The sequence below is a fragment of the Diadema setosum genome, unplaced genomic scaffold, assembly GCF_964275005.1.
Source record: "Diadema setosum unplaced genomic scaffold, eeDiaSeto1 scaffold_28, whole genome shotgun sequence".
Classification (NCBI taxonomy): Eukaryota; Metazoa; Echinodermata; class Echinoidea; order Diadematoida; family Diadematidae; genus Diadema; species Diadema setosum.
In genome coordinates, this window is record NW_027307654.1 from 7,743 (window position 1) to 34,207 (window position 26,465).

Here is a 26,465-nt window from a genome sequence, read left to right on the forward strand (position 1 = left end):
TTTTTTTTCCTTCTTTTAATCTTGATTGTTATCATTTTATTTCTTCATTATTTTTTTCTTTTTGTAAACCGGCCGTGCATAATTCCATTCAGGGAGGGGCACAAAACGACGGACAGATAATGAGGGGAAAACGAGAAAGAAAACAACGACTGAACTCTGATGAGGCTGAGTGAACATCATTGTAATGCATCCGTGCCGTGCATTGAAGGCCTTCACTTGTTTATCGATATTTTGGGCATTGAGGTTGAATTGATCTAATTTTGCGATATAGATCATCAACACCAGCATTTCATCGACAATCTGGCCACACGCACATGGTAATACACATAAGCAAATAGGCCTTTAAACAGACAGAAGTGTTGCATCAGAGTGCTTGTGAACAGCGACAACGGGGATAAAGCAGTATGCCTTCGCCGAAGTGTCTACTTGTACTGCAGGTGACAGTAATACTACTTCAGCAGAAATGTGGTGTCTCGCAGGAAATATCGGGGCCACAACCCGTTGATCTGCGCCATGTGCCGGAAGTCGTGGTGCGGGAAGCTGTCGATGACTTCGAGCGTCGTGCTCGGGAACAGTTGGAGGAGGCCAACAAGGAGGCAGGTCACTCCACATGGCTAACCGCTCCCCGCCTCGTATCAGCTAAAGAACAGGTATAAAAACATTTTCGTCTATTATCTATAAATGTTTACGTATAGATATGTAGATGAAAACGCTGACTTGATGAGACGGTTTTACGCAAGTAAAACCAACTCTTGGATTTGAACAAGAACAGTTTACATGCGGCACTTTGTGTTTTCACGCCGTTGTTTTTCTACGGTATTTGTTTCAAAGTTTGAATTTCATTTCATTTCCATCAAATAAACAGAGCAAATCAAATGCAATGTATCAGCAGAACACGGTTATTTGTAATAGTTGCAAAAACGTGAATTAACAAAATACATGTGGTGATGAGTAGCAGAATGAATAAAACTTTATTTCATTTCATTTTGTGCATAATACAAATTAGATAAGGATGAGAATAGAAATTGAGAATCCCACTAAATAGCAAACTTGTACCATATGGGACACCCAGAAAATACAAGATAGATCGAATAAGGAATTACAAAATCATGTCAAAGGAACCCCTGCAACTGACATAAGATCAAACTGTGAAGGGAAAATGCATGTAATAAATAAAACTACACTGTACAACATGTGCCATCGTGGACACAAGCAAACATGACTCCACGATGGAAGAGTAATGATGCAATGCAACCTGGTTGAATATATTTCAAAGAATAATGTGTACATAGAATTATACCGGTAAGAATGCAGAAGAGCTCTCATAAAATAAGGAGATTTCTTTTTCTGTACAATTCCAACAATCTGAGGAGGACGTGTGTTACACAAATTATTTTCCTCTATGATATATCATATAATATATATGATATATATAATAGTTTGATATTCAAAGAATTTATGATTTGATTGAGATAATGAAACGAACCTTATTCGGTTGTATAGTATAAGATTTCATTTAAATAACTTCCAACTTATTCTTGAACGAGTTCAAAGTTTTAGCTGTTATCATTATATTGTTATGAAGTGAGTTCCAATACTTTGGTTTATCGTAAATGAAGGTGTTTTGAGCCAGCGGAAATCTCATAAATGGCAAAGGAAATTCCTTCTATCGCCTTGTTTGATAACTGTCAATGGATTAATTTCTTCGAAGCATTTGTTCAAATATATTTGGAAGATTATCTTTATCAGAATAATATCATTTAGACATTTTCCTCAGTACATAATCTTCAAATTTCAATATTCTACGTTCAAATATCACGGGTCAGTATGAGACAACAAATGAAACAAGACAATGATAAAAGAGTCACTTCTTTTGTAACAGAAGTAATTTATCTAGCGAGGAGTGTTTGATAAGTATTCCCCAAAGCAAAAATACCATAATTTCAATAAGGCAATATTAGGGATTAATGTAATGTAAGCAGGGACGATAAAGGGATACAACATTTAGGTCTGCTATAACTATAGGAGCCTACCAATGATTCGTGAAATATATAGTTTTGCATAATATTACTGTCAATATGAAATTTCCTTGAAAGCTTACTATCTATTGTTCTTCCGGGGAATTCAACGTGAGAATTATTTTCCAGGATAGTAGCATAAAAACATATATATATATAATATGTGTATATATGTATATATATATGTACACTCAGCAAAAAAGTAAGTTCCCCCTAGCATTTTTGGATATATCTCAAAAAGTGTTTTACCGATTTTCATAATTCAAACGGAAATGGATAAGGAATTTTATTACTCATAATATGAGTGGCAAATCAATGCCACCAGATATCATTATTGGTGTGAAAAAAAATGCATTTTACGTCAAAATGCATGGAAAAAAAAGTTGCACTTTAGCGATTTGCAATGACTTTGACACAAAAGATTATGAATCATTTATATTATTAACAATAAACAAGATCGTACCTGATAAACATCCCTGTGGGTCCCCTCATTTGATATTTAGCGTTTGTTAGTTACAACTGTTCAAGAGGCATATTGCTTCCTGTTGCTATCTTTGTCTCCTCATTCGAAGTACATATTATTTCAGAGAGATAATTTTTATTTAAAATATCTTTACGATAAAAGATAGGACATTTCAAAGTTGAAGCCAATCCACAAATCCGAATTCCTTTAGTGTAACTAGAAACCTTTATCGAATGTTTTGTTTGTTTATTTTTTTGTTTTGTTGTTAGTTTTATTTTAAGGATCACCATGTCGTAGTGTCGATCCGTATCTGAAATTCTTCCTGATCCTTCTTTGATGAAGTCAAAATAAAAAAGTAGGGTAAAATAAGCTACAGTATTGTTAAAATATTTTTTTTTTCAGCATCATTCAGCATCAGCATCAGAATATCCTTGTTTGTGCAGCACCAAAAATACACTGTAAAATATACTTTCGTGTTTAAAGGGTGCGTATAGTTTTCGATGAGACCTAACTTCAGGTTTCTAATATTTTTGGTGAGATAATGAGAAACCGTTCATGAAATATGAAAGATCATTGAATGCCAAGAGGGATTCAACGTTTATCTAATTAAATTGGTTTTAAAATACCCGAGATAAAACAAGCATTCATTATAAAAAGCGGGACCCACCTTTTATTAGGATCGCTTTGTTTTACTTTGTTTTTGGATGTCTCAGCGATTCCAAAACCAATTTTCATCTATTAAACTTTGAAGTACTCTTAAAATGGTATGCTCTGTACTTTTTCATAAATTGGTTCTTGGTATCTCACAAAAAGTTGAAAGCCCAATTCTCATCTCCCCAAACACTATACCATCCCCTCAACTGTTAATTTGTCTACCTAGCGTCATCGAACATAATTATTGTGGAAGTACATTGTAGATTATGCTGAATGAATACATGTCTATAATGTTCATCTCTCTCTTTTTTTCTCTCCCTCTACCCATCTCTCCTCTTTGTACATACATTCATTAAAAGGCAATACAAGGCAAGCTGTTTTATCTGACTCTGGTAGTTGGAGAGTCTTCTTGCGACTATTCAACCCCTATCCTGGACTGTGGAACTGGCCAACTGCATTTGAACAGCCCGAGCGAGGTAATATATCTTATCGCCAACTCTTACTTACTCTCATGTGGTAACAATATCTTCAAAATTGAACAAACTGAAACATCACAAGTGAATAAAAGACATTTTTAATGAAAAAATCTTAAATGACTTAACTCCAATTTTTCATTTTGAGAAATTGTGATCAAAAAATTATAATCAAAATGTCCAAAAAATATGGAATATCCTCCCTCATGACCTCAAGAATATTTCCTATTTTGTAGCAAGTGTTGTATCACTGGTAACGCTTTAATGAACTTTCCTAATGTCTAATGGTCGATGCTGATTATTCTGTTAAAAACAAATTATAAATAGAAGAATAATAATAGAAGACAGGCAAAAATAGTTCAAGTGGAAAACATTATGGACAAGACACGTAATCCAAGCTTATATCTCTTCGTACTCTAAACAATGAAACAGCGCGTGATCTATGTAGCTAACAACATATACTGTATATATTTTTGAATGTGGGGGTGGAGTTTCTGTTTTGTTTCGTTTCATCTGCACATACGTGCTCCAGGGAACAGGATTATGGGCCAGGGACAAATTTCACATTCCTCTTTCCTCTTCTCTCTCTCTGTCTGTTTCTCTCTCTCTCCTTCCTTGGTGTGGGTTATGGAGCAAAGTGATTTGGGAATATATTGTAAGTATAAATGTTGAAATAGTATTATATGTTTGAAGTGATTTGATGTATTTATTTAACTTTATGAAAGGGAATATTAGAGGGTTTATTTCGTTATGTTATGTTTGATATTACTGTCGTTATGCTACCTGAGATTCATGTCAGTTATTTGTGTGTGTGTGTGTGTGTGTGTGTGTGTAATTTTGGATTTTGTGATATCAGTTTTGTTTGTAGTATTATGTTATTATTTTGTAAATGTAAAATTGGGGGCTGAGAAGGGTTGAAGGGGTTTGATTTATATAGGGTTACAAAGAATTGATATATTGTATATGTATTGTGTCATAGATTTGTAGGATGTTGTTTGTATTCATTGTGCTTATCATAGACGTAATTATGTAATTGTGATGTAAAATACGTTTGTGCTGTTACGATCATTTTGTTATAATGTATTGCCAGTGGAAGCCAAATTTCTATGTCTGACATAGACCAATACAGAAATGAATGAATGAATGAATGTATGGAGGGTTTGTTTGCAAAAACCGATAAGTACATTTTTTAAGATTTTGAAGTACGACCTCTGTCATAAAGTACAAAATAATACCTTTTAAATTATATATTGGTCACTACATAAAAAGGTATATTTTTAAAGTTATGGTCAAAAGAAGCAAAAATTTTCTTATTATTCTCTTCATTTTTCTTGACCTTTAATCGCAAATATCTCCATTTGGCAAATATGGAATTATCGGTTTTTGCAAACAAACTCTTCATATATATATATATATATATATATATATATATATATAATATAATATATATATATATATATATATATATATATATATCATGCACATTAAAAGTCAAATCTCTTTTTTTGAAATAATATATTTGACAGGGGGTACAGACTTATTTTGCACCTTGATGAGGATTTCTTGTGTTAACTGCGGTCCCGTGAAAAAAATGGTAATAATCACTATAGTGATAATGATTATAATGATAATAATAATAATAATAAATGATAATAATGATAATGATAATAATAATAATAATAAGAAGAAGAATATCAATAATAACGACAAAGAAGAATAAGAATGAGAACAAATGTAAAAATAAAATTACCAAAAATCCGAGATTAAATGTTATGCCTTAACATGGCTCATTAGTTTCGCGATGCTTTATACAAATGTTTAAAAATTATCCCTTGTGAATCACGTTTACAACACATGAAGAACCATTAACAAAATAAATTTCTATGGGACGTCATTTAAAAGGAAAACAATCAATACTAATGACATAAATGTAAATAACAGTTGCTGTGTCATTGATGATAAAGAATAATATTCTTAACTCTCAGTATCATCCTAAATCAGCTATAAGGTGACGATTTGTTGTTGTTGTTGTTCTTGTTGTTTGATTGTTTGTTTGTTTGTATTTGCAGTAAATGCCATTTCGAGACACTTAAGAAATAGAAAAGCAATAAACAAGCCTTATAGTAGAGCGGTTAAGCCCTCAAAATCATAAGAATTGTGCAAAATTTGACTAATGCATGAAACTTTCACCAGTGTTAGTACATACCATAAGATTCATCTTAACATCGGGAGGTAAGTCTGATTTGACCTCTGATGACCTCCAGAGGTCAATGAACTTTAAATATCAGAATATTGATGTTTGGCAGCATTTGTGAATGATAGGCCTAGATCTTGGTTATACGCTGCACTAAATATGCATTTGTACTACAAATCTTTCGTTTCCACAGGCCATTGACAGGTGTCAACCTTTGACCTCTGATGACCTTTAGAGGTCAATGACCTCAAAATACCATAATATTGATCTGTGATGTTATTAGTTAATGATGAACATGGTTAAGATGTGCAAAACAAGCATATCTGTTTTACAATGAAATTGTCTGCATATTCCAAAGAGCAAAGACAGGTTTCTACCTCTGACCTCTGGTGACCTTTAGAGGTTTTTATGACCTCAAAATATCATAATATTTATCTGTGGTGTCATTAGTTAATGATAAACCTGGTTAAGATGTTCAAAACAAGCATTTCTGTTTTACAATGAAATTGTCTTCATATTCCAATTAGCACAGAAAGGGCTCTACCTTTGTCCTCTGGTGATTTAGAGGATGTATACAAAACAAACATATCTGTTTTACAATTGTAGCCCAGATGGCTACTAGCACATAAAATAAAGAATAGAATAGAATAGAATATAACAGAATAGAAAAGAATAGAAAAGAGAGTAAAAGAAAGCAGAACACTCCATCCGTTTTCCTAGTCACCCTGTGACGTCAAAAATGCTCTGTATTTTCCCCTTCTTGGAGTTTATGAAATAGTTTGTCTTCCTTCCAGCTATTTTTTGTTGAAACCCCCTCTCCCAAGAAAAGTCTATGGTCACTAGGAGTTTATAAGTTAGATATTGGCTACTTTCCCCGCTAGTGGTCAGTTCCAATGGCTCTCCATCCCAAAGTCCCGCACCAAATTACGGGGAATGACACAATGGCGTGTTTTCACCCTCTGATCCCCAAACATAAATGATCTTCTGAGCTGGAAGGTCGCCCTCCTGCCAGAATTCCTCCCCTCTAAAGGGCTTTCTACACTTGCAAATTTTTGCTTGGTACCGCACCGACGGTGAGGCTAAGAGGAGGGGGGGGGGGGGGAGTGGGTCTTAGCCCCACCAATTCTTTTCTAGTGAACACCTCAACCCAATATAAGATTGAGCCAATGAAATGCTCTAGGGAAAGGAAGTTTGTTAGCAAATTACTAAAAAAAAAAAAAAAAAAAAAAAAAAAAAAAACATGTTTGAGCCGAGAAATCAGTGAAGCCCTTTTTACACTTGTGTTTCTTAACCCCGGACTTTCTCTTACCCAGGACTATCGTTAGTCCCGTACCAATTTTTTCAGCTTTTTACACTCGCCAATTAGTCCCGTACTATCTCTTGTCCGGGGCTAAGGAGAAAACTGACTTTTTTACACTAGTATTTCTTAGCCCCGGACTTTCCAAACCACATGAATATTCATGATTACGCTGTGTACTGTACACGTACACGCACGCACCGGCAGCACTTGATTACCTCGTTTCTGATTGGTCAGTGAGGGTCGGACTTCGTCTCCGTCGCTTAGCCCAGGATTATTTTTTCGTTCTGTTTACACTCACTTGCTTGGCACCGCAATTTTTGCTTAGCCCCTGACCAACGGTGGGGCTAAGGGGGCCTTAGCCCCACCGTTGGTACGGGACTATCCTTAGCCCACTTTCTGTTTACACTCGTTTTTGTCAAAGTGGGCTAGCCCCACCGATAGTACGGTACTATCTGGCCCTGCAAAATAGCAGGGCAGAGCACCGCAATTGCGGTGCCAAGCAAGTGAGTGTAAACAGAACGAAAAAAATAATCCTGGGCTAAGCGACGGAGACGAAGTCCGACCCTCACTGACCAATCAGAAACGAGGTAATCAAGTGCTGCCGGTGCGTGCGTGTACGTGTACAGTACACAGCGTAATTATGAATATTCATGTGGTTTGGAAAGTCCGGGGCTAAGAAATACGAGTGTAAAAAAGGTCAGTTTTCTCCTTAGCCCCGGACAAGAGATAGTACGGGACTAATTGGCGAGTGTAAAAAGCTGAAAAAAATTGTTACGGGACTAACGATAGTCGTGGGTCAGAGAAAGTCCGGGGTTAAGAAACACAAAGGTAAAAAGCCCTTTGGAGTGGCAAGCTGTAAATGTGATGACAAATCCGATATCCTTGTATCTGTACAACAATATGGTCGCCGGCTCGGAGAAAATCGTTAGGAGCTGTTGGGAACTTACACACTAATGACGTTGTCTTCATATATATATATATATATATATATATACAGGGGTCCCCACTAACTTTTATTTTTGGTGGCCCAAAGGCAAACATCCGACCTTTTTTGGTGGCCCGACTTGCTTTTTTGGTGGCCCTGGGCCACCGGGCCACCGTTAGTGTCGAGCCCTGAATAATATATATATATATATATATATATATATATATATATATATAGGCCTACATATATATATATATATATATATATATATATATATATATATATAAATATATATATATATATATATATATATATATATATATATATATATTTATTTATATTTATATAAGAGAGAAATCGTTCAAGAGGAATGACTTTAATTTACGTTTGAAGACATTTCAAGAGATGCAGTCTAATTTGTTAAGGAGCAAATCATTCTACTGTTTGCAGTCTTGTAAACATAGGCCTACTTGTATCTTTTGCAACAACTGTTCGAGTACATGGACGGTGATAGGCCCCTCTAATCAAATTATGTATGAACCAAATGGTTTCTTTTGAACATATTGTATTGTGTTGTGTTGAAAAGTTCTTGGCAAAATTCCAGGGAAATGTGTACACGAAAATTCCGATGTTCAAAGCATGTGATGGGAAATGTAAACAGTATGTGCGAATGCTTCTTTGTTTCCAGCTAAACTTAGTTGTTAGTGGGGAAAAGAAAAGGAGAGAAAAGTCTCGCTCTACCATGTCTACACCACAACGCCCACGGATATCTAAGCTAGAGGTGGGTTGGAATGTCTTGTTTAGAGCACCAACCTTAGTACAGATTAATTGGCACGCTATCTTTTGAAGAGAAACAATACTTTGTTTCACATTGTTAGTGGGGAAAAGAACAGAAAAAAAAAGAAAAAGAAAAGAAAAGAGAAGTCTAGCTGTATGAGAGATGTTCAGATCCCGTTCTACACCACAACGCCTATAGATGTCTAGGCTGGAGGTGGGTTGGAATGTAGAGCACAAACAGTAATCACGTTATCTTTTAAAGAGAAACAATACTTTGTTTCACACACGATGATAGCAGAAAGACATTATCATCCGCTCGTGTGAAATCAAGCAGAAGTTTTTTCAAAACATTTCAAGAGGCATCTTGGTGATTTACAGTCTGTTAAACATGTCAATATAATGTGAAAAACCAATCGAAGGCCACCGAGCTGCAATATGCCACCCGCAATACAGCCCTGCATTTTCCGACATCACAGTAACTTCACGTAAAATAATCAACACGTTCCATATTATACTCGTGATGGAGAGGGAAAATAATAAACAACAACATTGCAAGATTGATGAAGACAACAGACAGGAACTAATTCCACCTTAGATACATAAACATGACATATGTATTTTGATTTCTCCATGCACTTTCCCATATCATTACACATAATCATTGCACGCGTATACTTGATATGGTGTTCAGCTTACTGTGTGCAGACTGAGCACGACCTGATAATTCAGAACCTTTGCCTGAGAAAGGATTGTAGCCTATCCCGCGAGTCAAAAAGAAGCTTTCTTATCATCTCGTGCATCCTGTACTCTATGTGCAATGCACCCATCATAGAGACAACCTTACCCAAACTGTTTATATATTGCCAATGGAAGACTCCGATGATCGCATACGGTGGCTGTGCACCTGGAAGAATGCTGGTCTGACCTCAGGATGTCCATTTTAGTCGTTGTGGAGATCTGTGTGCCGGTGTCACAGGCGATCCGTTCCGGCCAGTCGATCCGGAACTTATCGGCGGACTGTATATAAGATCCCCCAGATCCAATCGGCGGGATTTTTGCCTCACCGCCGATAAGATCCCCCACCGCCGATTCGTTCCGGGTCTCTACCGTACAATGTATACAAAGTGGTAATGGGGAAACACCCCTTCAGTAAATGTACTCTTCCAGTCTCCCTCTACAGCCAATGAACTTCTCCAAATCTCTCTGACCAGCCAACCGAACAAAGTTGCCAATTTGAAACCCGAATTACAAAGCGATTCCTTTTTTTCCCCCCTCCCTTTCTTATCTCTTTCGTCGTCATGGTGGCAATGGTACAGTCACAGAACTCTGGTCTGTACAGTTCTGCACGATGTGACGTTGGACATGCCAACCTCTCTCTGATTTGAATCACTTTGAACAGAACAACCGAATGAGTAACTGTAATTGGGATGTTCGGCATGCTTCATGTTAACTACTGTAATACAAGGAGCTTCATATTAAACATACTACTGAAGTATGAGCTCAAATAGTCCACCTTCATTTTAATGTCTATTTTCAGGGCACAGAGTCTAATCATTTTAGTGCGATATAGCGACCAATATGATCGCCAACGTCATACATGCGTGTTCGTTTGGTTCATTATTTTTTCAGTTGTACCAACTAAAAATGACGGGATGAATTTTGTTTTTGTGTGTTAAGTTGTCTTTATTATATGTTTTGTCCGTGTGTATGTGCATATGAATGTGTGTGTGTGTGTGTGTGTGTGTGTGTGTGTTTTCTCTCTCTCTTTTGGGGAGGCGGTCTATCTATACACAGAGATTACTTCAAACAGGCAAGGTAATCTAAAGTGATACAGTGTTTTGGTTGACATGGGCGATTGAAAATTTAACGTTTTGCAAGATAATTAGAAAGCAGATTTGAAATAGAGAGCATACGATTCTAAGAGAAATTGAAAGTACATTATACAAAATCGGTTTGGACTGAAAAGAAAGACATGTGTAGTGGGCAGATAAGATGGGTCCATCCTTTAATTAGGGTCTCTTTGTTTATACAGTGCGTATCAAAAAAAAAACGCAACAAGATTTGATTTCAAATTTGTGAAGATTGTGTTAACTTTACACCAAAGTGAGTAGCAACATCTTAAAACCATATGATACTCCTCTTCAAAATGATATTTATGCATGCACGGTCATGGATGGCTAAGTAATCATTCTTTTTAGACAATGAGTAAATTGGACTTGGGACCAAGTTTAGACACTGCAAGAATCAATGCACCTTATCAGAAATTAACTTAACAAATTAATGGAATAATGAAATTAATAACCACAACTTACCATTGTTTTTTCGGATATCTCTTTTTAACATTACATCCCATGCCCCTCAACATGGCCACCATTCCTTCCCACCTAGAGATTAGCTCTTTTCTACATCTCACGCACAGCTCTGCGAATCATTGTGGCTTAATGGCGTAGAGCTTCAAATTCATCAGTGCTTCTTTGTCTCAGAGTTGCAATGTCAGGTTGAAGGGTAATGAACACTTTGCTCTTGAGATAACCCCAAAGGGGGGAAAATTGCAAGAAGTCAGATCCAGAGATTCTGGTGGCCAATGCACACCATGATACAAGGCAATCACCCAATTTCCAAATACCTCAGCCAATCTGTTTGTTACTGCAACTAGTCGGTTGACTGGTGCGCCATCCTGTGCCCACCATAGGCGTCTGAACACACCCCTTTGTTGCACAGGAAAATTTTCCATTAATTCAGGAATCACATGTTAATTAAAAATTTGTAAGCATCCATATTCGTTACGGTTGTTTTCAAAGAAGAAGGGCCCTAGTTATGTCTCACCAGTCTGAACGTTCAAAAAAAAAGTGAATTAAAAAGGATTTATGCTGGTCTCACTGAAACTCAGCCATCCGTGACCGTGTAAGAATAAATAAGATGTCATTGGAAAGAGGAGATTATATGGCTTTATGATGTTGCTACTTTTGGAGTAAAGTAAACACCACCTCACAAATTCGAAATATAAATCTTGTTGCTTTTTTTATACTCACTGTAGCTACATATATCTCAGCAATTTGAAGCTATTTTGTGTAAAATGAACTCTGAATTCCTAAAAGAATTGAATGCTGTTTAGTATTGCAGGTTTCTCATTATTTGTTTGTTCTGAACACCATCTTATAGTCAATACTGTACCATCCGTTCAATCTTGAATGTCTTCCCTTTCCATGATAGGGACTGAGGCCCCCAAAAATATCTTCTGTTCAAAGGGGATGGCTTGTAACTGATCATTGGGAATCAGTGAGAATGCTGGGGGATGATTGTTCCAATCCTTGGGGGATTCATTTAAGAGTACATTTTTTGTTCTGTGAAAATTATTTGCTTCAGAATGGTCTCATATTCAATGTTTAGTAATGTGTAATGTTTCCGGGTTAGCATGCCTGTACAGTCGCGGGGAATTAAACAACACAGTTATACTTGAATATGACACCATTCTGAAGCAAATAATTTTCACACAACAATAGATATATTAATGTACTCATTAATGAATCATACTAGAATTGGAACAATCTTCCCCGAGCATTCCCACTGATACCCATTGATCATTTACTAGCCCTCCCCTTGAAAGAAATTAGAGTGCATGCAAAATATGGGGTCATATATCACAAACTCGCGTAAATTTTCTGACTTCATATATTTAGTGATACCTTATAACTTGAATATCCAAACAGTGCACCTATGTCCGAAATCTGGTGTTCCACAAAAAAAGTTACATTTTCTCTTCGTAAACATTAAGTTTCATTTATATATGTACATACATTTTTAATGGAAATACATATTACATGCGCATGTAAAAGGTGTGAAGCCAATAGTGGCGATGGGATAGACAGAAATTGAAAGAAATAAGAAAATGAAAAACAGCTACAATAAACTACATGTAACATGAATTGACAGGAAACAGACAGAAATATGGCTTAATGTACCCCAAAATGACATCTTTTTAGATAAAAAGTAAAAAGGGTAAAAGCGATAGGCTAACAGAAAGAGAAAAAAACAACAACATAGAATTAAAAATAAAGAATAAAGAAGAGATTTAGAGTGCGAAGGAGAAAAATAAGGAAAAAAGTAAACAAAGGACAATTCTATTTATCTCGAGTTATAATAGCTTTAAATCAACAGCTTAAAAATAAAGAAATTTTAATCCATGTATAGATTGTCTCATTATGGCATACGGGAGAAGGCCTTAGAGTGGTTCAGGAGAACCGAAAAACAATATTCTTTGAAAGAGAATAACTCAAGTTTCAATTTATCAAATGTGGCGTCCCTCAGGGTAATATAAATTAGGTCCTTTGCTTTTTATAGTTTATATCAATGACTTCTGCAAATCATCTGACATATTCTCATTTATGCATTTTGATGATGATTCAAATGTTTTCTTTACTCATCAAAACCCAGTTACTCTGGTAGACACCGTCAACTCTGATTTGAAAAAAAAAATAACTCAGTGGACAAGATCTTCATAAAACCTTCAGAAAATTAAGTATACACTTTTTAGTAAATCCTTATAAATATCAAGCACAGAAATTATTTTGATGATACTCGATTAGATCGTGTATCCTATGTAAAATTTCGTGGTGTCAGAGAAGATGAAAAACTTTCGTGGAGGCCTCATGTTATTAAAATAAGTAAAATGGTTATGCGTGATATTGGTATCGCATTCCAACGTCTTCTTTGTTGACATTGTATTTTCTTTAATAAAATTACCTTATCTCAAATACGAAATTTTAGCATGGGGCAGCGCCCATCAAATCTTATGAGATAAATTATTGTTATTGCAAAAAAGTAAGCCTTACTTCGTATTATCTGTGGGGTTTCGCCACATCCAAAATATAAGATTTAAAAAATTAAAGATTTGTTTCTTTTTCAACTGGGTCACTTCATGTTCAGCTACAACACAAATGTTCTCCCCAATAGTTTTAATTCAATGTTTCCACGAAATCAATGGTTTCATGATCATCCTACTAGGCGGTCTGAGTTTCATACCCCTTTTGAGAACCTTTAGCTCAGAATACATTTATTTACACCGCTCTAAATTTTGAAATTACTTAAGTTCTGAAAAAAAATCTCCATCATTATACCCTTTAAGCGTTATTTGAAATCGTTTTTGTTAAATTCTGGCTGAGATATTTATTTTCATTATCTATATAGGTTACAGCAAATGAAGATTCATCATCAGTAACACCCTAACGCAATGAAAGAATCACATCATAAAGTAATGAAATTAGGCATTTCATTTCCATATTTTTTCCACAGCTGCATGGAGTCACCAGCTGCTGTCCGAAATACATCCTCAATCATAAGGCAATAATGAGCAAACTGAGGCTGGATAGAACACTGATGGTTCTTTTCTACAATTCCTTTATCCAATCTATTGTCATGTGTAACTTGATTTGTTTTTATGGCAATCTTACACAAAAGAACAAGGCTATAGAATCGATAGACCGCGAAAGTGGCAAAATATCATTGGGTTGGAATTGCCAGTGGTACAGGATTTACACGTGGAAAGAATGATGGTCAAGGTAAACAAGATAACGACCGACTTAACACACCGTCTGTATACGGTTACTATTGCCTGAACAGGTCAGGGATCAGACTCTGTCCTATATACTCGCACAAAGCGTACCCGTTTTAGAAGTGCTTTTGTCCGGGATTCCATGCATACGTATAATGCCAGAGTAATTAGATAAGTTGTTATGATTAATTTTTGGTGTATTTATCATCATCATTATTATTATACTCCCGCATATCCAAAGAGTACAAGAAGGTATATAGGAAATGTGTGTGGTTGGTCGGGCGGTCGGGCGGTTCGTCGCAAAGTCTACGTCGCGAACTTTTCTACAGCTCTGAATTAATTCTGATGAAATCTTGGGTATATGGTGATATTGAGTGATTATCTTTATAAGTTGAATTGAGTTCAAATTTGGTGATGATGAAAGTGAGGTGTAGATTTGTAGGATATATGTTTCTCGTGTGTGTTTGATAGAGAAAGCATTGTTATGGTAATTTATTTTTTTTTAAGTATTTTTTTTTTTGTTTTTTATTCCCACAGTATTTAAGTTATGTAATTTCACATTTGGAATACATTATGATTTACAGGTGTACATGCAAGACACATTTGGTGTTATTTTGATAAGGCGCTGCCATGGTAAATATTATTATTATTATTATTATTATCATTATACATATATATATACATATTGGATGCTTTTTTTAGTGAACTATATTGGGATATGTAGGTGATATAATTGCTTGGTGTATAACGATGATGTATGAAAGGATATTATCAAATAAATATATGAGTGGAATACTTTTATGAAAGTGTTATAAGCCCAAATCAACTATTCTTAAAAATAGCCCTTTATATTCGGCATCGAGATTATTCAATACATTACCAACAGAACTAAGATCCTTAACTTCAATTACTGCATTTTCAGGAGCAATTTCGCACATTTCCTTTGCTAATCATTCTACCTGATTATATTAAATTTATCAAAGTACATAATGTTATATATGTAATTACTATCTCCCAATAACTTGTCACATGTTTGATTTTCCTTTTTTTTTTTTTTTTTTGGTCTGTACTTACACAGTGTATAATCAGTGACTTTGTTTTCTTTAATTTTTTTTTTTGTGGCGTTCGTTCGTAATGATTATTTTGTGTTTTTTATGTGCATTCTCTTCATTGTATGATTTCTATGTTTTGTAATCATTTAACGGCCTTGCTGAAAAACAGCTTGTAGCTGATAGCAGGCTTTTTTTGTATTTCCGGATTTTATTGATCAGATCAAAAAAACATCGCGCTTTTTCATAAGTCAATGACATATACATTTTTGACATCACAAAACAAAACATTTGATAGCAGTCAATGATAGTGAAATTACCAGACGTCTGATCCTTTTTTTTGGACTATTATCTCTAACACACGTTAACACCAATAACTCTAGAATCGTATACACAGAAAACGAGGGAAAAGAAAAAAAAAGGCTTTTTACCGTGGTTAAATAAATAAATTCAATTCAATTCAATTCAATTCATATACAGCTGTATATTAATAGTTTTTGTATACATGTAGTTGTAAATGTCGGGTTAATGTATTATGTTATTATGGTGCATACGTTAATGTATGTTAATGTGAGTGAGTTTCATTTTGTACTCTATGACATGTCTGATTGTGGTGTACCTGTGATGTATTGAATGTAAATTTTGTTGCGATATCCAATGTATAAAGAATTTCCAGAGTGGACAATTTAAGTAATCAATCAATGAATCTCCTCTTCCGTTTATCCTGTTCAGCGTGTAGGCATTCTCTCTCTCTCTCTCTCTCTCTCCTTCCTTTGATTTTGTTTTTGCTCTAATCCTTTCATTCGTATATATATTCCCCTCAGTTTAGTCATGTCACGTTCATGTGTCTCTGTTGTTTCTTTCTTTCATTTTGTCTTATTTTTTTGCATTATGCATACTTACGCACTTGTAATTATGATAAGTATCTTTGAAGATATGTTAGAGTGGTCTAAAATCTACATCCAACGCTTTTTAGTGGACCTCTTAGTTCTCAGTTTTACCCTGCAAACATAACTTTGTAATTCCAGTATGTGTGCATATCTTTATTAGTTTGTTAATTACCATTGAATGTCATACTTTGTAATGTATAGTTGCTTATGTTTGCATTTTTGATTTACTTTGTTTTATGTTTTGTTGAAAGAAAAATGAGAATATAATAGATAAATGAAATGAAATCCAAATGCACAGCTCCATTTTAGTCCCCTGCATACAAGGCATACACATTAACAATTTGTTTGCAGACTATTAGACCAACATTCTTTTTTTTTTTTTTGAAGTACAGCTGAACAATAATTTTCTTATCAGAACAAAGCTCACCGAAAAAAAAAAACATGTTTTTTGTTTATCCTTGCTGTATACCCTACCAGCAAAACCTCCCTCTCTCTTCCTTCCCACTTCAAGCAGTCTCTTTTGAATGTAGGACCTATAACTATAGTATTACCAGGGAGGTGGACCACCTCCCTGGTATTACCATGCTCTTTCGTTGAACTGTTCTTTGAAGTTTTGTCTATAAATAAAGGCTAATCGTACACTGTCTGTGCAACGGCTCCAGATGATCGACTCGTACGTATTTGTGCATGTTATTTAGCTAATACATTGTAGGCCCTACAGTAATTCATTTCTTCGCGCCGCTTGTACGAGGTTATAATATGATTCATTTAAAGGGAAATTATCAGAACGTAAAAATAGGTTTGTCCTTAATATCATTTAAAAAATGAAGAAATAGCTTTCTTAGATTTTTGGGGTTTGGTATCAGCATCCACAATACACAGATATTATTTTGTTTTTAATGAGGCCTACTCGCACAACCCGGATAGGATCGGCGGTTGCGGAACGTTTCTGCGTACTGCCTATTGTGCGGTATATTCGTTCCGCGGAACTAATCGACTGGATTCGGCCAGTATATCGGTTCCACCGGAACCCGGAACGGATCGACTGTGACACCGGCCGATCCGTGCAATGTAATAGTCTGGGTGCCAAAGCCACTTTTTGGGCCTACCTTGTTTTACCGTCCACCCAATGTTTTTTGATGGTTTTACCCTATTTCGGGGGTGCTGAATCCGAATCTGGATGATGCAACTCTTGCATCCTTGAGGGTTTTGAGATATTCAAGATGGCCGCCAAAATGGCCGCCCGAACTGGAAATTCCCACGTATTTCCTTCTAAATGGTGATAGATTGAAAACAATTGATGGTTTTCCCTATTTCGAGGGTGCTGAATCCAAATCTGGATGATACAACTCTTGCATCCTTGAGGGTTTTGAGATATATTCAATATGGCCGCCAGAATGGCCACCCAAAACGGAAGTTCCCATATATTGAAAGCCATTTTGGCGGCCAGCTTGAATATCTCAAAAACTTCATGGATGCAAGAGTTGCATCATCCAGTTTCGGATTCAGCACCCTCGAAATAGAGTAAAACCATCAATTATTTTCAATTTCTCACCATTTAGAAGGAAATACGTGGGAATTTCCGGTTTTAATTGGCGCGGCCATTTATAATATATATGGCCAATAATGACTTGATTCACAGTACAATATATAATATATACATATGATGCAGAGGGCCGCCGTTATAAGCCGTGCTTGAACAGACGGACAACCAGAGTTAAATTACCATTTTTTATTGTAGTACTTGAACACTAATACGGATGGGCCATGTTAAAGTGCGTGTAAATCCAGTTTTATACAATTACTTGGTAAACAGGAGTGGTGCCTGTGAGTGCGTGTGCAGGTGATGAAGCGCGAAAGTATTGATGGTCAGCACTTCTAAGAAAATGATTGAATATGTTATAGTATGGGCGAAGGATCAAGCAGCAAAGTAAAAGAAAAGGAAAAAGGGGTGGACCAAAATATTGCCTTGTTGTTGAGTATAAGAGGTACATGTTTAATGATTACTGTACCGTATGATATTGTGCCAAGAAATATTTCTTTGTATTTGCCTTAAAGGAATAGAGAGATGTGCACTGTTTTATGTGGAGAGGGAGTGAATTCCAAATATCAGGCCCGTTATGCCGAATTGATTTTGAGCTAATAGGAGGTTGGGGTTATTCAAATGGAAATCATTACGATGGCGCGTGGGGTAAGCATGGACATCCCTGTTAAGGGAAAATGCGTTGTAGAAGAGTGGGAGTAGATTTTGAGTGTATTTGAACATAAATATTGCTGTTTGAAATTTGTGTATATCGTCAACTTTAAGAACTTTTAGTCTAAGGAATAATGGATCAGTATGTTCTAAATAATGTGAGTTGGTACATATTCTTATTGCCTTTTTCTGTAAAAGAAAAATAACATTTTCTTTGGTTTTATTACAGTTTCCCCAGACAACATTACAATAATTAATATACGGTAAGATTAATGCATTGTATAACATAGTGAGTACTTTTTCCGTTACAAAATATTTTAATTTTGGCGGCCATCTTGAATATCTCAAAAACTTCATGGATGCATGAGTTGCGTCATCCATATTCTAATTCAGCACCTTCCAAATAGGATAGAATTATCAATTATTTTCAATTTCACACCATTTAGAAGGAAATACGTGGGAATTTTCGGTTTTGGCGGCCATTTTGGCGGCCATCTTGAATATCTCAAAACCCTCAAGGATGCAAGAGTTGCATCATCCAGATTCGGATTCAGCACCCTCAAAATAGGGCAAAACCATCAATTGTTTTCCATATCTCACCATTTAGAAGGAAATACGTGGGAATTCCCGTTTTAATTGGCGGCCATTTTGGCGGCCATCTTGAATATCTCAAAAACTTCATGGATGCATGAGTTGCGTCATCCATATTCTAATTCAGCACCTTCCAAATAGGATAGAATTATCAATTATTTTCAATTTCACACCATTTAGAAGGAAATACGTGGGAATTTTCGGTTTTGGCGGCCATTTTGGCGGCCATCTTGAATATCTCAAAACCCTCAAGGATGCAAGAGTTGCGTCATCCAGATTCGGGTTCAGCACCCTCAAAATAGGGCAAAACCATCAATTATTTTCAATTTCTCACCATTTAGAAGGAAATACGTGGGAATTTCCGGTTTTAATTGGTGCGGCCATTTTGGCGGCCATCTTGAATATCTCAAAAACTTCATGGATGCATGAGTTGCGTCATCCATATTCTAATTCAGCACCTTCCAAATAGGATAGAATTATCAATTATTTTCAATTTCACACCATTTAGAAGGAAATACGTGGGAATTTTCGGTTTTGGCGGCCATTTTGGCGGCCATCTTGAATATCTCAAAACCCTCAAGGATGCAAGAGTTGCATCATCCAGATTCGGGTTCAGCACCCTCAAAATAGGGTAAAACCATCAATTGTTTTCCATATCTCACTATTTAGAAGGAAATACGTGGGAATTCCCGTTTTTAATTGGCGGCCATTTTGGCGGCCATCTTGAATATCTCAAAAACTTCATGGATGCAAGAGTTGCATCGTCCAGTTTCGGATTCAGCACCCTCGAAATAGAGTAAAACCATCAATTATTTTCCATATCTCACCATTTAGAAGGAAATACGTGGGAATTTCCGGTTTTGATTGGTGCGGCCATTTTGGCGGCCATCTTGAATATCTCACAAACTTCATGGATGCATGAGTTGCGTCATCCATATTTTAATTCAGCACCTTCCAAATATGATAGAATTATCAATTATTTTCAATTTCACACCATTTAGAAGGAAATACGTGGGAATTTTCGGTTTTGGCGGCCATTTTGGCGGCCATCTTGAATATCTCAAAACTCTCAAGGATGCAAGAGTTGCATCATCCAGATTTGGATTCAGCACCCTTGAAATAGGGGAAACCATCAATTGTTTTCAATCTATCACCATTTAGAAGGAAATACGTGGGAATTTCCAGTTCGGGCGGCCATTTTGGCGGCCATCTTGAATATCTCAAAACCCTCAAGGATGCAAGAGTTGCATCATCCAGATTCGGATTCAGCACCCCCGAAATAGGGTAAAACCATCAAAAAACATTGGGTGGACGGTAAAACAAGGTTCAGCCTCTGGCACCCAGACTATAAGCTCAATCGCGTGCTTCACTGAAGACGCAGATGCTGCCCTGTCTTGAAAGAGATCGAGGGCATACATCTAATTTCAGCAGGAGGTTACACTAAATCATCACTTGCTGGCAGAGAGTTTTAACCGGGTGATATTACCCGCTGCCATATTACCCCGATTCACACATTGCATGCAAACCGGATGGCGGCCATATTGGAAACAAGCAATATTTGGGCATGGGGGCACAACTCTTGGCCAGGCCCACTTGTTAAGGGGTATCGAGTATAAAGAAGACAATAAGAGCAAATAGTAGTTCCACTCCTGTTTGGAAATGAGTTACCTAAAGATGTCATTAAAAATGCCTGAAGTTGCCTGACTTAATGACCTAAACTTAACTGGATGGCAATAATAAATAGCAAGACGCAGCATTACTTCATGTGAAATACATGTTAGGCCTCACAGTATGTCGTTTTCCAGATGGTCTATAACGTCACTGTATGCTCCAGGGCCATGAGTCATTCATCGGAACCATACAGCCAAACAGCCATACAGCTCGAAACTAGGTAGCATTGCCCATGAGCTTTACTCAAACCAGGCCCATGAGAGCCCGACACATTTTTTTTTTTTTTGGGGGGGGGGAGGGGGAGGGGGAGGGGGTCCACAAGACCTACTAGTACACTGAATAGATTAAGCTCTCTGAAATACATACATTAATCTCGTACCGTGTGCCAAATTTTCCTCGAGTGTCGAGCTCGCGGACCGCACAGCTTGTGGGCCTATAATATTTGATGTCGAGCTCATGGACCTTGTTCTTCTAGTGTTTAGGTCACAGGATGTATGACTCGTGAGCTGCGTAACTCATGGGCTGTACTACTATTGAGTTTTTTGACTTGTGACGTACATCTGATGAGGTGGGCCTGTTGTTTTCTGGTAAGCATCTTTCACCCTTTCATCCAGTTCAAGGGACTTTGCAATATGCCTGTTCACATACTATTAAGCATCAACCCAAAATATGGTACTCCTCTCCCCACTTTCCATGTTTTAAGCGTACACATTTTGTCCAGTGCAAATTTAATAATGTTGCTCATAATTTCATGCAAGCTAGGCTGCATAACTAACCCAAACATAAATATTATACAGTCAGTAAAAATAACAATCAGATTTTCGCATTGATAACACCCAATATGATTAAATTGTCTAAATGCTATTTCAGGATCTTAAATTTATAGCTCTATGTTGAAGTAAACCCCATTCGTTTTGGTTAAGCGGTCACAGAGAAATGTGGATTGTTTTAAAGCATGTCATGAGTTTGATTCTTCCAAGTTTAGCACTTCGATGATCTTGTGTGTGAATACAATATACAGAACTTGGAGGGAAGAGTTTCTTGACATCCTCTTCAAAATTCCTCATTTCTCTTCGACCACTGAAGCAAATCGAATGGGGTTTCCTGTAAGATGTGGGCTATTAGTTACAGTTTCATACCCTGAACTTGTATTTAGATTAATTCGATATTTTATCATTGCAAAGGGTCCCGTTGTAATTTTTCTTTTTCTTGGGGGGGGGGGGGGCATACGGTATTTGAGGTCACTGTCATCACTGAAGACACTAAGCTTCACTTCTGAAGTAATTGACCGCTCACATTCCTGAGACCTTCTACTATGAACCAATGCTCTGTGGAATATGCATACATGCTTTGATTATAACGTCAAGGCGTGATTTGTAAATGATTAAACTTTTAGGATTAAACCAATGAAGCCAAACATCAATAATTATAATCGTACACAAATTTTGATATTCTAAAATTCTGACCTGATATTGTCCTTGGATGTCAAAGTTGGACCAATCTTCTCTGGAATGAGAAGACACTTTTATCGTAGCATAAATGCTAATAACATAAAGCGTGATTGCACACCAGGTATACAGTTATACCACTGAATATACGTCAATTATCAATATTCTGATATTTTGCGGTCATTGACCTGTCACAGTCCTCGGATGTAAAAGGCAGAGACATGTAAATAATTGGTCTGAGGAATAGGAAAGCGATTCAATTGTAACACAAATGAATTTTTAAGACATCGTTATCATGTTTATCATCAACCAATTGCACCAAATATCAAAATTCTGATAATTTGACGTCATTGATCTCTGGAGGTCAACAGAGGTCAAAGGTAGAAACCTGTCAAGGATCGGTGGAACATTGAGACAATTCCACTGTGAAAAAAAAGAAAAAAGCAAACAAACAAACATGGTTTTAGTACATCATTGCCGTGTTTATCATCAATCAATGACAAAATATCAATATTCTGATAATTTGAGGTCATTGACCTCTGGAAGTCATCAGACTGAGGTCAAAGGTAGAAACCTGGCAGGGTTCTATGGAACATGAAGACAATTCCACTGTAACCAAAAATGAGTTTTTAGTTCATCATTACCATTTTAACATTCATCAATGAGGCAAAATATCTATTTTCATCAAATTTTGAGGTCATTGAACTTTGGAGGTCATCAGAGGTCAATTCCCTACTTAATACACGCAATGTATACATCTTTAATATTTTGTAACCGCATTATTGTTATCATATATTGAGTCATATTGTTATTATCGCCAAAACGACAATGGTTCATCCGCCTACAGCATGTGGTTTATCCGACCCCAAATCTGTATTAGAGAAGAATTTGCTATATAACTGTATAAATGTACTTTTTTTTCCTCTATGTTTTGGTCAATGTTGTACCCGTGCTCCCCATCTTAATCCTTAACTCGATTTTAACTGGGACCTACGCTCAACAAGCTCGCTTTTAAGTCGGTTCCTTCATATTTCCTTAGCATCCATTCACAGATTCAAAACGTCATAGATCGACCACTATATGTTTTATATATTTGCAATATTTTATGCATGTCTCCAGCTTGATATCATGTACTTCATTTAATTTTGTTATATTTGATGTATTTTTTCATCGAGAAATATGAAAATAAATCAAATCAAATCAAATCAAATTCAGACTTACTTCCCGATCTTAAATGAATCTTATAACATGTACTAATACTGGTGAAAGTTTCATGCTTTAGTCAAATTTTGCACAATTTTTCGGCTTATTTGCTCTACTATATTAAGGGAGATTTGGAGGGGATGCTTTCACCCGACCAACCCCTTTACCAACCCCCTACACACACACACACACACACACACACACACACACACACACACACACTACAACGTGATCCAGCTGACAGATGTTTTAATGTTATTGATTTATTTTCTATGAATTGCCAACTTGGTTGAAATCGGGGCCATAAATAAACCACAGCAAAGGTGTAGTATCTTGAAGCAGGAACAGCGGCATCTATGTTCAAGTCCGGAAATGTAATAATCATACTGCATTCACAGAACTAAAACATGTTTTAGTTCAGTGACTGCATTACGAAGAAACCAATGGTGCACTGATTGCATGGGCGACACTACACACGGGCAGTGCTATCATAGTGAGAAATGCATTAGCTATTTATGAGTATGGATCGTGAATAAAGAGTGATCTCTTCCCTCTCAGAGCTACCGAGTCTCACGCATTTAGGGTCTGTCTCACGATCTCACGTATGGCACCCATTTTTTCACGCATCGGGTGAAGTCTGCAATTGGGCCTAAAATAAGGAGCATAGCTCATAGGATTAAAGTGATAGTTGCAATTGAAGGTATATTTCCCTTTTGTCTTTCAACATTAGTAAAAAATAGGCACAAGACCCACGAGACCAATATATTAAACTCCGTGTTGTATCTGTCGAACTCGTGGGCTGATTTTACCCAGTGTCGGTCTCATGAGCGTACTAGTAATTTGTGTAGTGTCGAACTCATGGGCTGCAGGATCAATGGGTTGTTATCACACATAGGTAGTCAGTCTAGTGGGTTGACCCCGGACAACTGACCCTGCATGGTCTGAACGCTATCATAATGGCAGGCGCCTGGTCGCGATGGACTAAAGTAAAATTGAATGGATTTTATTCTCATTATTAACACATAAATGCACTTTTCCGGGGGTGGGTTGGGGTGAGGTGGATAGGCTACTTACGTTTTACATATCTCCTTTTATTTCAAATATTTCTTCATTTCATCACTTTATACAGACTTTTAGTGTCAGCGTTTTATGTTATAGTAAAATTGTACTGTTATTTTGTATGTTGACTTTCTTTCTTGTATATCTAACCATTATCGTTGTTTTTCCACTCTAACAACCAGGCCACATACCAATGCGAAATGCAAATCTGGTACCGAACATGGATGCAGCCTCCCAAGGATCTCGAACCACATGATTTCAGCTGTAATGAGGTGTAGCGCAACAGGTTGGCTTCCCAAATTAATCCACCATGTGGGATTCAGGACTGTCGGTAGAACTTTGGGCGTGTTTGTTACTTTGTTTGCTTGTTGTTGTTGTTGTTGTTTGATGGTGTTTTTTTGTGCCCATGAACAATCAATGCACACATAGGAACTATCACGATAGTCACTTCATCACCATATCCACGAGTGACTATTGTTTTAGGTTTAACCATTACGTCTCTGTCTTAGTGTGTGTGTGTGTGTGTGTGTGTGTGTGTTTGTTTGTTTTTGTTTTTGTGTGTGCTATCATGTTTGTGATAGAGTATTTGGTTAAGCGGTCACAGAAAAATGTGGAAAGTTGTAAAGTATTTCATGAGTCGGATTCTTCCATGTTTAGCACTTCGATGCTTTCGTGTGAGAATACAATAGAACTTGGAGGGAAGAGATTCTTGACATCCTCTACAAAATTCCTCATTTCTCTTTGACCACTGAAGCAAATCGAATGGGATTTTCTGTAAGATGTGGGCAATGAGTTTTAGTTTCGTACCCTGAATTTTTAATTGGATTGATTCACTACCTTTAAAGATATGATTGCGGAGGGTCCCGTTGTATTTTTTTTTTCTTGGACATACGGTACTGCGAATTAAAGTAATGATTTCAGTACCTATACCACTGCATTGCCTACCGACAAAAAAAATATAAAATGTCACTAATACCTCTCTAGCGAATAAAGAGTACCTTTAAGGTTATTGCATGTGTTCTAGCAAGTTATCAACTGCAGTATCCAAAATGCATATAAGTAGCCTACAAAACCTATGAAATATTGCAAGGACATGAATACTTCGTTTGTTTCATTTCATTTATTTTACTATCATAATTTGTTTACAAAGTTTGCGTGCAAAACAAACAAACAGACACACAAACAAAAATGCATGGTATCAAATATGAGAGTGGCGGAATGATGAGAAGCAAAAAGTAGGCTTTTTGAAAATGATCCTTCAACAAATATAATGATGTAAATATGTGTCTTCATTCAAAACCATTAATAATTGGATAGAAACGAACATGAATACAAAATACGATAGAAAATCACGACAGCTTGAAATAAAGTCAAAAAATGGAAACGTGTACACTGGGAGAGGAAAGAAAAAAAGGAAGAAAACTTCATATTTAGCTATTCATGATATTGTAACTTAATTAATAACTTAGTCAAAAAGGCGTTGTTTGTAGTATTATTATCTTCTGAAATTGTCTTGCGGTCTTACTAATCCTGAATTTTGTAAAAGTCACGACCACGATCGACTTATTTCAAAATCGTGCGGCAGCGATCACACACGTGAAAACGTAATGTCTTTTCCCCTCCCAACCTGAATGCGAAAGGTTGTGAGGAAGTATGTTTTGCCTTGCGGATAGGCAATTTCCAGGAATGATAATGATGATGATGATGATAATAATAACAATAATGACAACAATGGTTACCTCAACAGACACAGTGACCCTTATAGTGAACCCTTGCAGAGAAAATCCGTGACGTCGACATTCCACACATGTTTTTATCCTTTAAGAGATTTTGGTCAAAGCGCTACAGATCTGAAAAGATTATTGTACTTTATTCATCAAAGTCATCCACAACATAGTTTCGAAACTAAATTTAAAATTTCACTTTCTTCTACTGCTGTTGGCGTTGCACTACTATGACCATTTATTTTTACCTACAAAATGCAAATCGATTGTTTCCATTTTGG

At 36.5% G+C, this 26,465-nt stretch overlaps 1 protein-coding gene across 1 annotated transcript; it reads left to right on the forward strand.

Moving 5' to 3' along the window:
* Positions 1-404: 404 nt before the first annotated feature.
* Positions 405-24,738, forward strand: LOC140245749 (uncharacterized). The gene is made up of 3 exons (XM_072325274.1): positions 405-650; positions 3,495-3,611; positions 24,643-24,738. Exons 1-3 carry the CDS (start codon positions 405-407, stop codon positions 24,736-24,738), a joined length of 459 nt encoding a protein of 152 aa, XP_072181375.1.
* Positions 24,739-26,465: the final 1,727 nt, after the last annotated feature.

Coding starts and splice junctions, on each gene's coding strand:
- LOC140245749 (XM_072325274.1), top strand. CDS start 405: ATGCCTTCGCCGAAGTGTCTACTTGTACTGCAGGTGACAGTAATACTA. Junction 651..3,494: donor TCGTATCAGCTAAAGAACAG/GTATAAAAACAT, acceptor ATTCATTAAAAG/GCAATACAAGGCAAGCTGTT. Junction 3,612..24,642: donor ATTTGAACAGCCCGAGCGAG/GTAATATATCTT, acceptor TCTAACAACCAG/GCCACATACCAATGCGAAAT.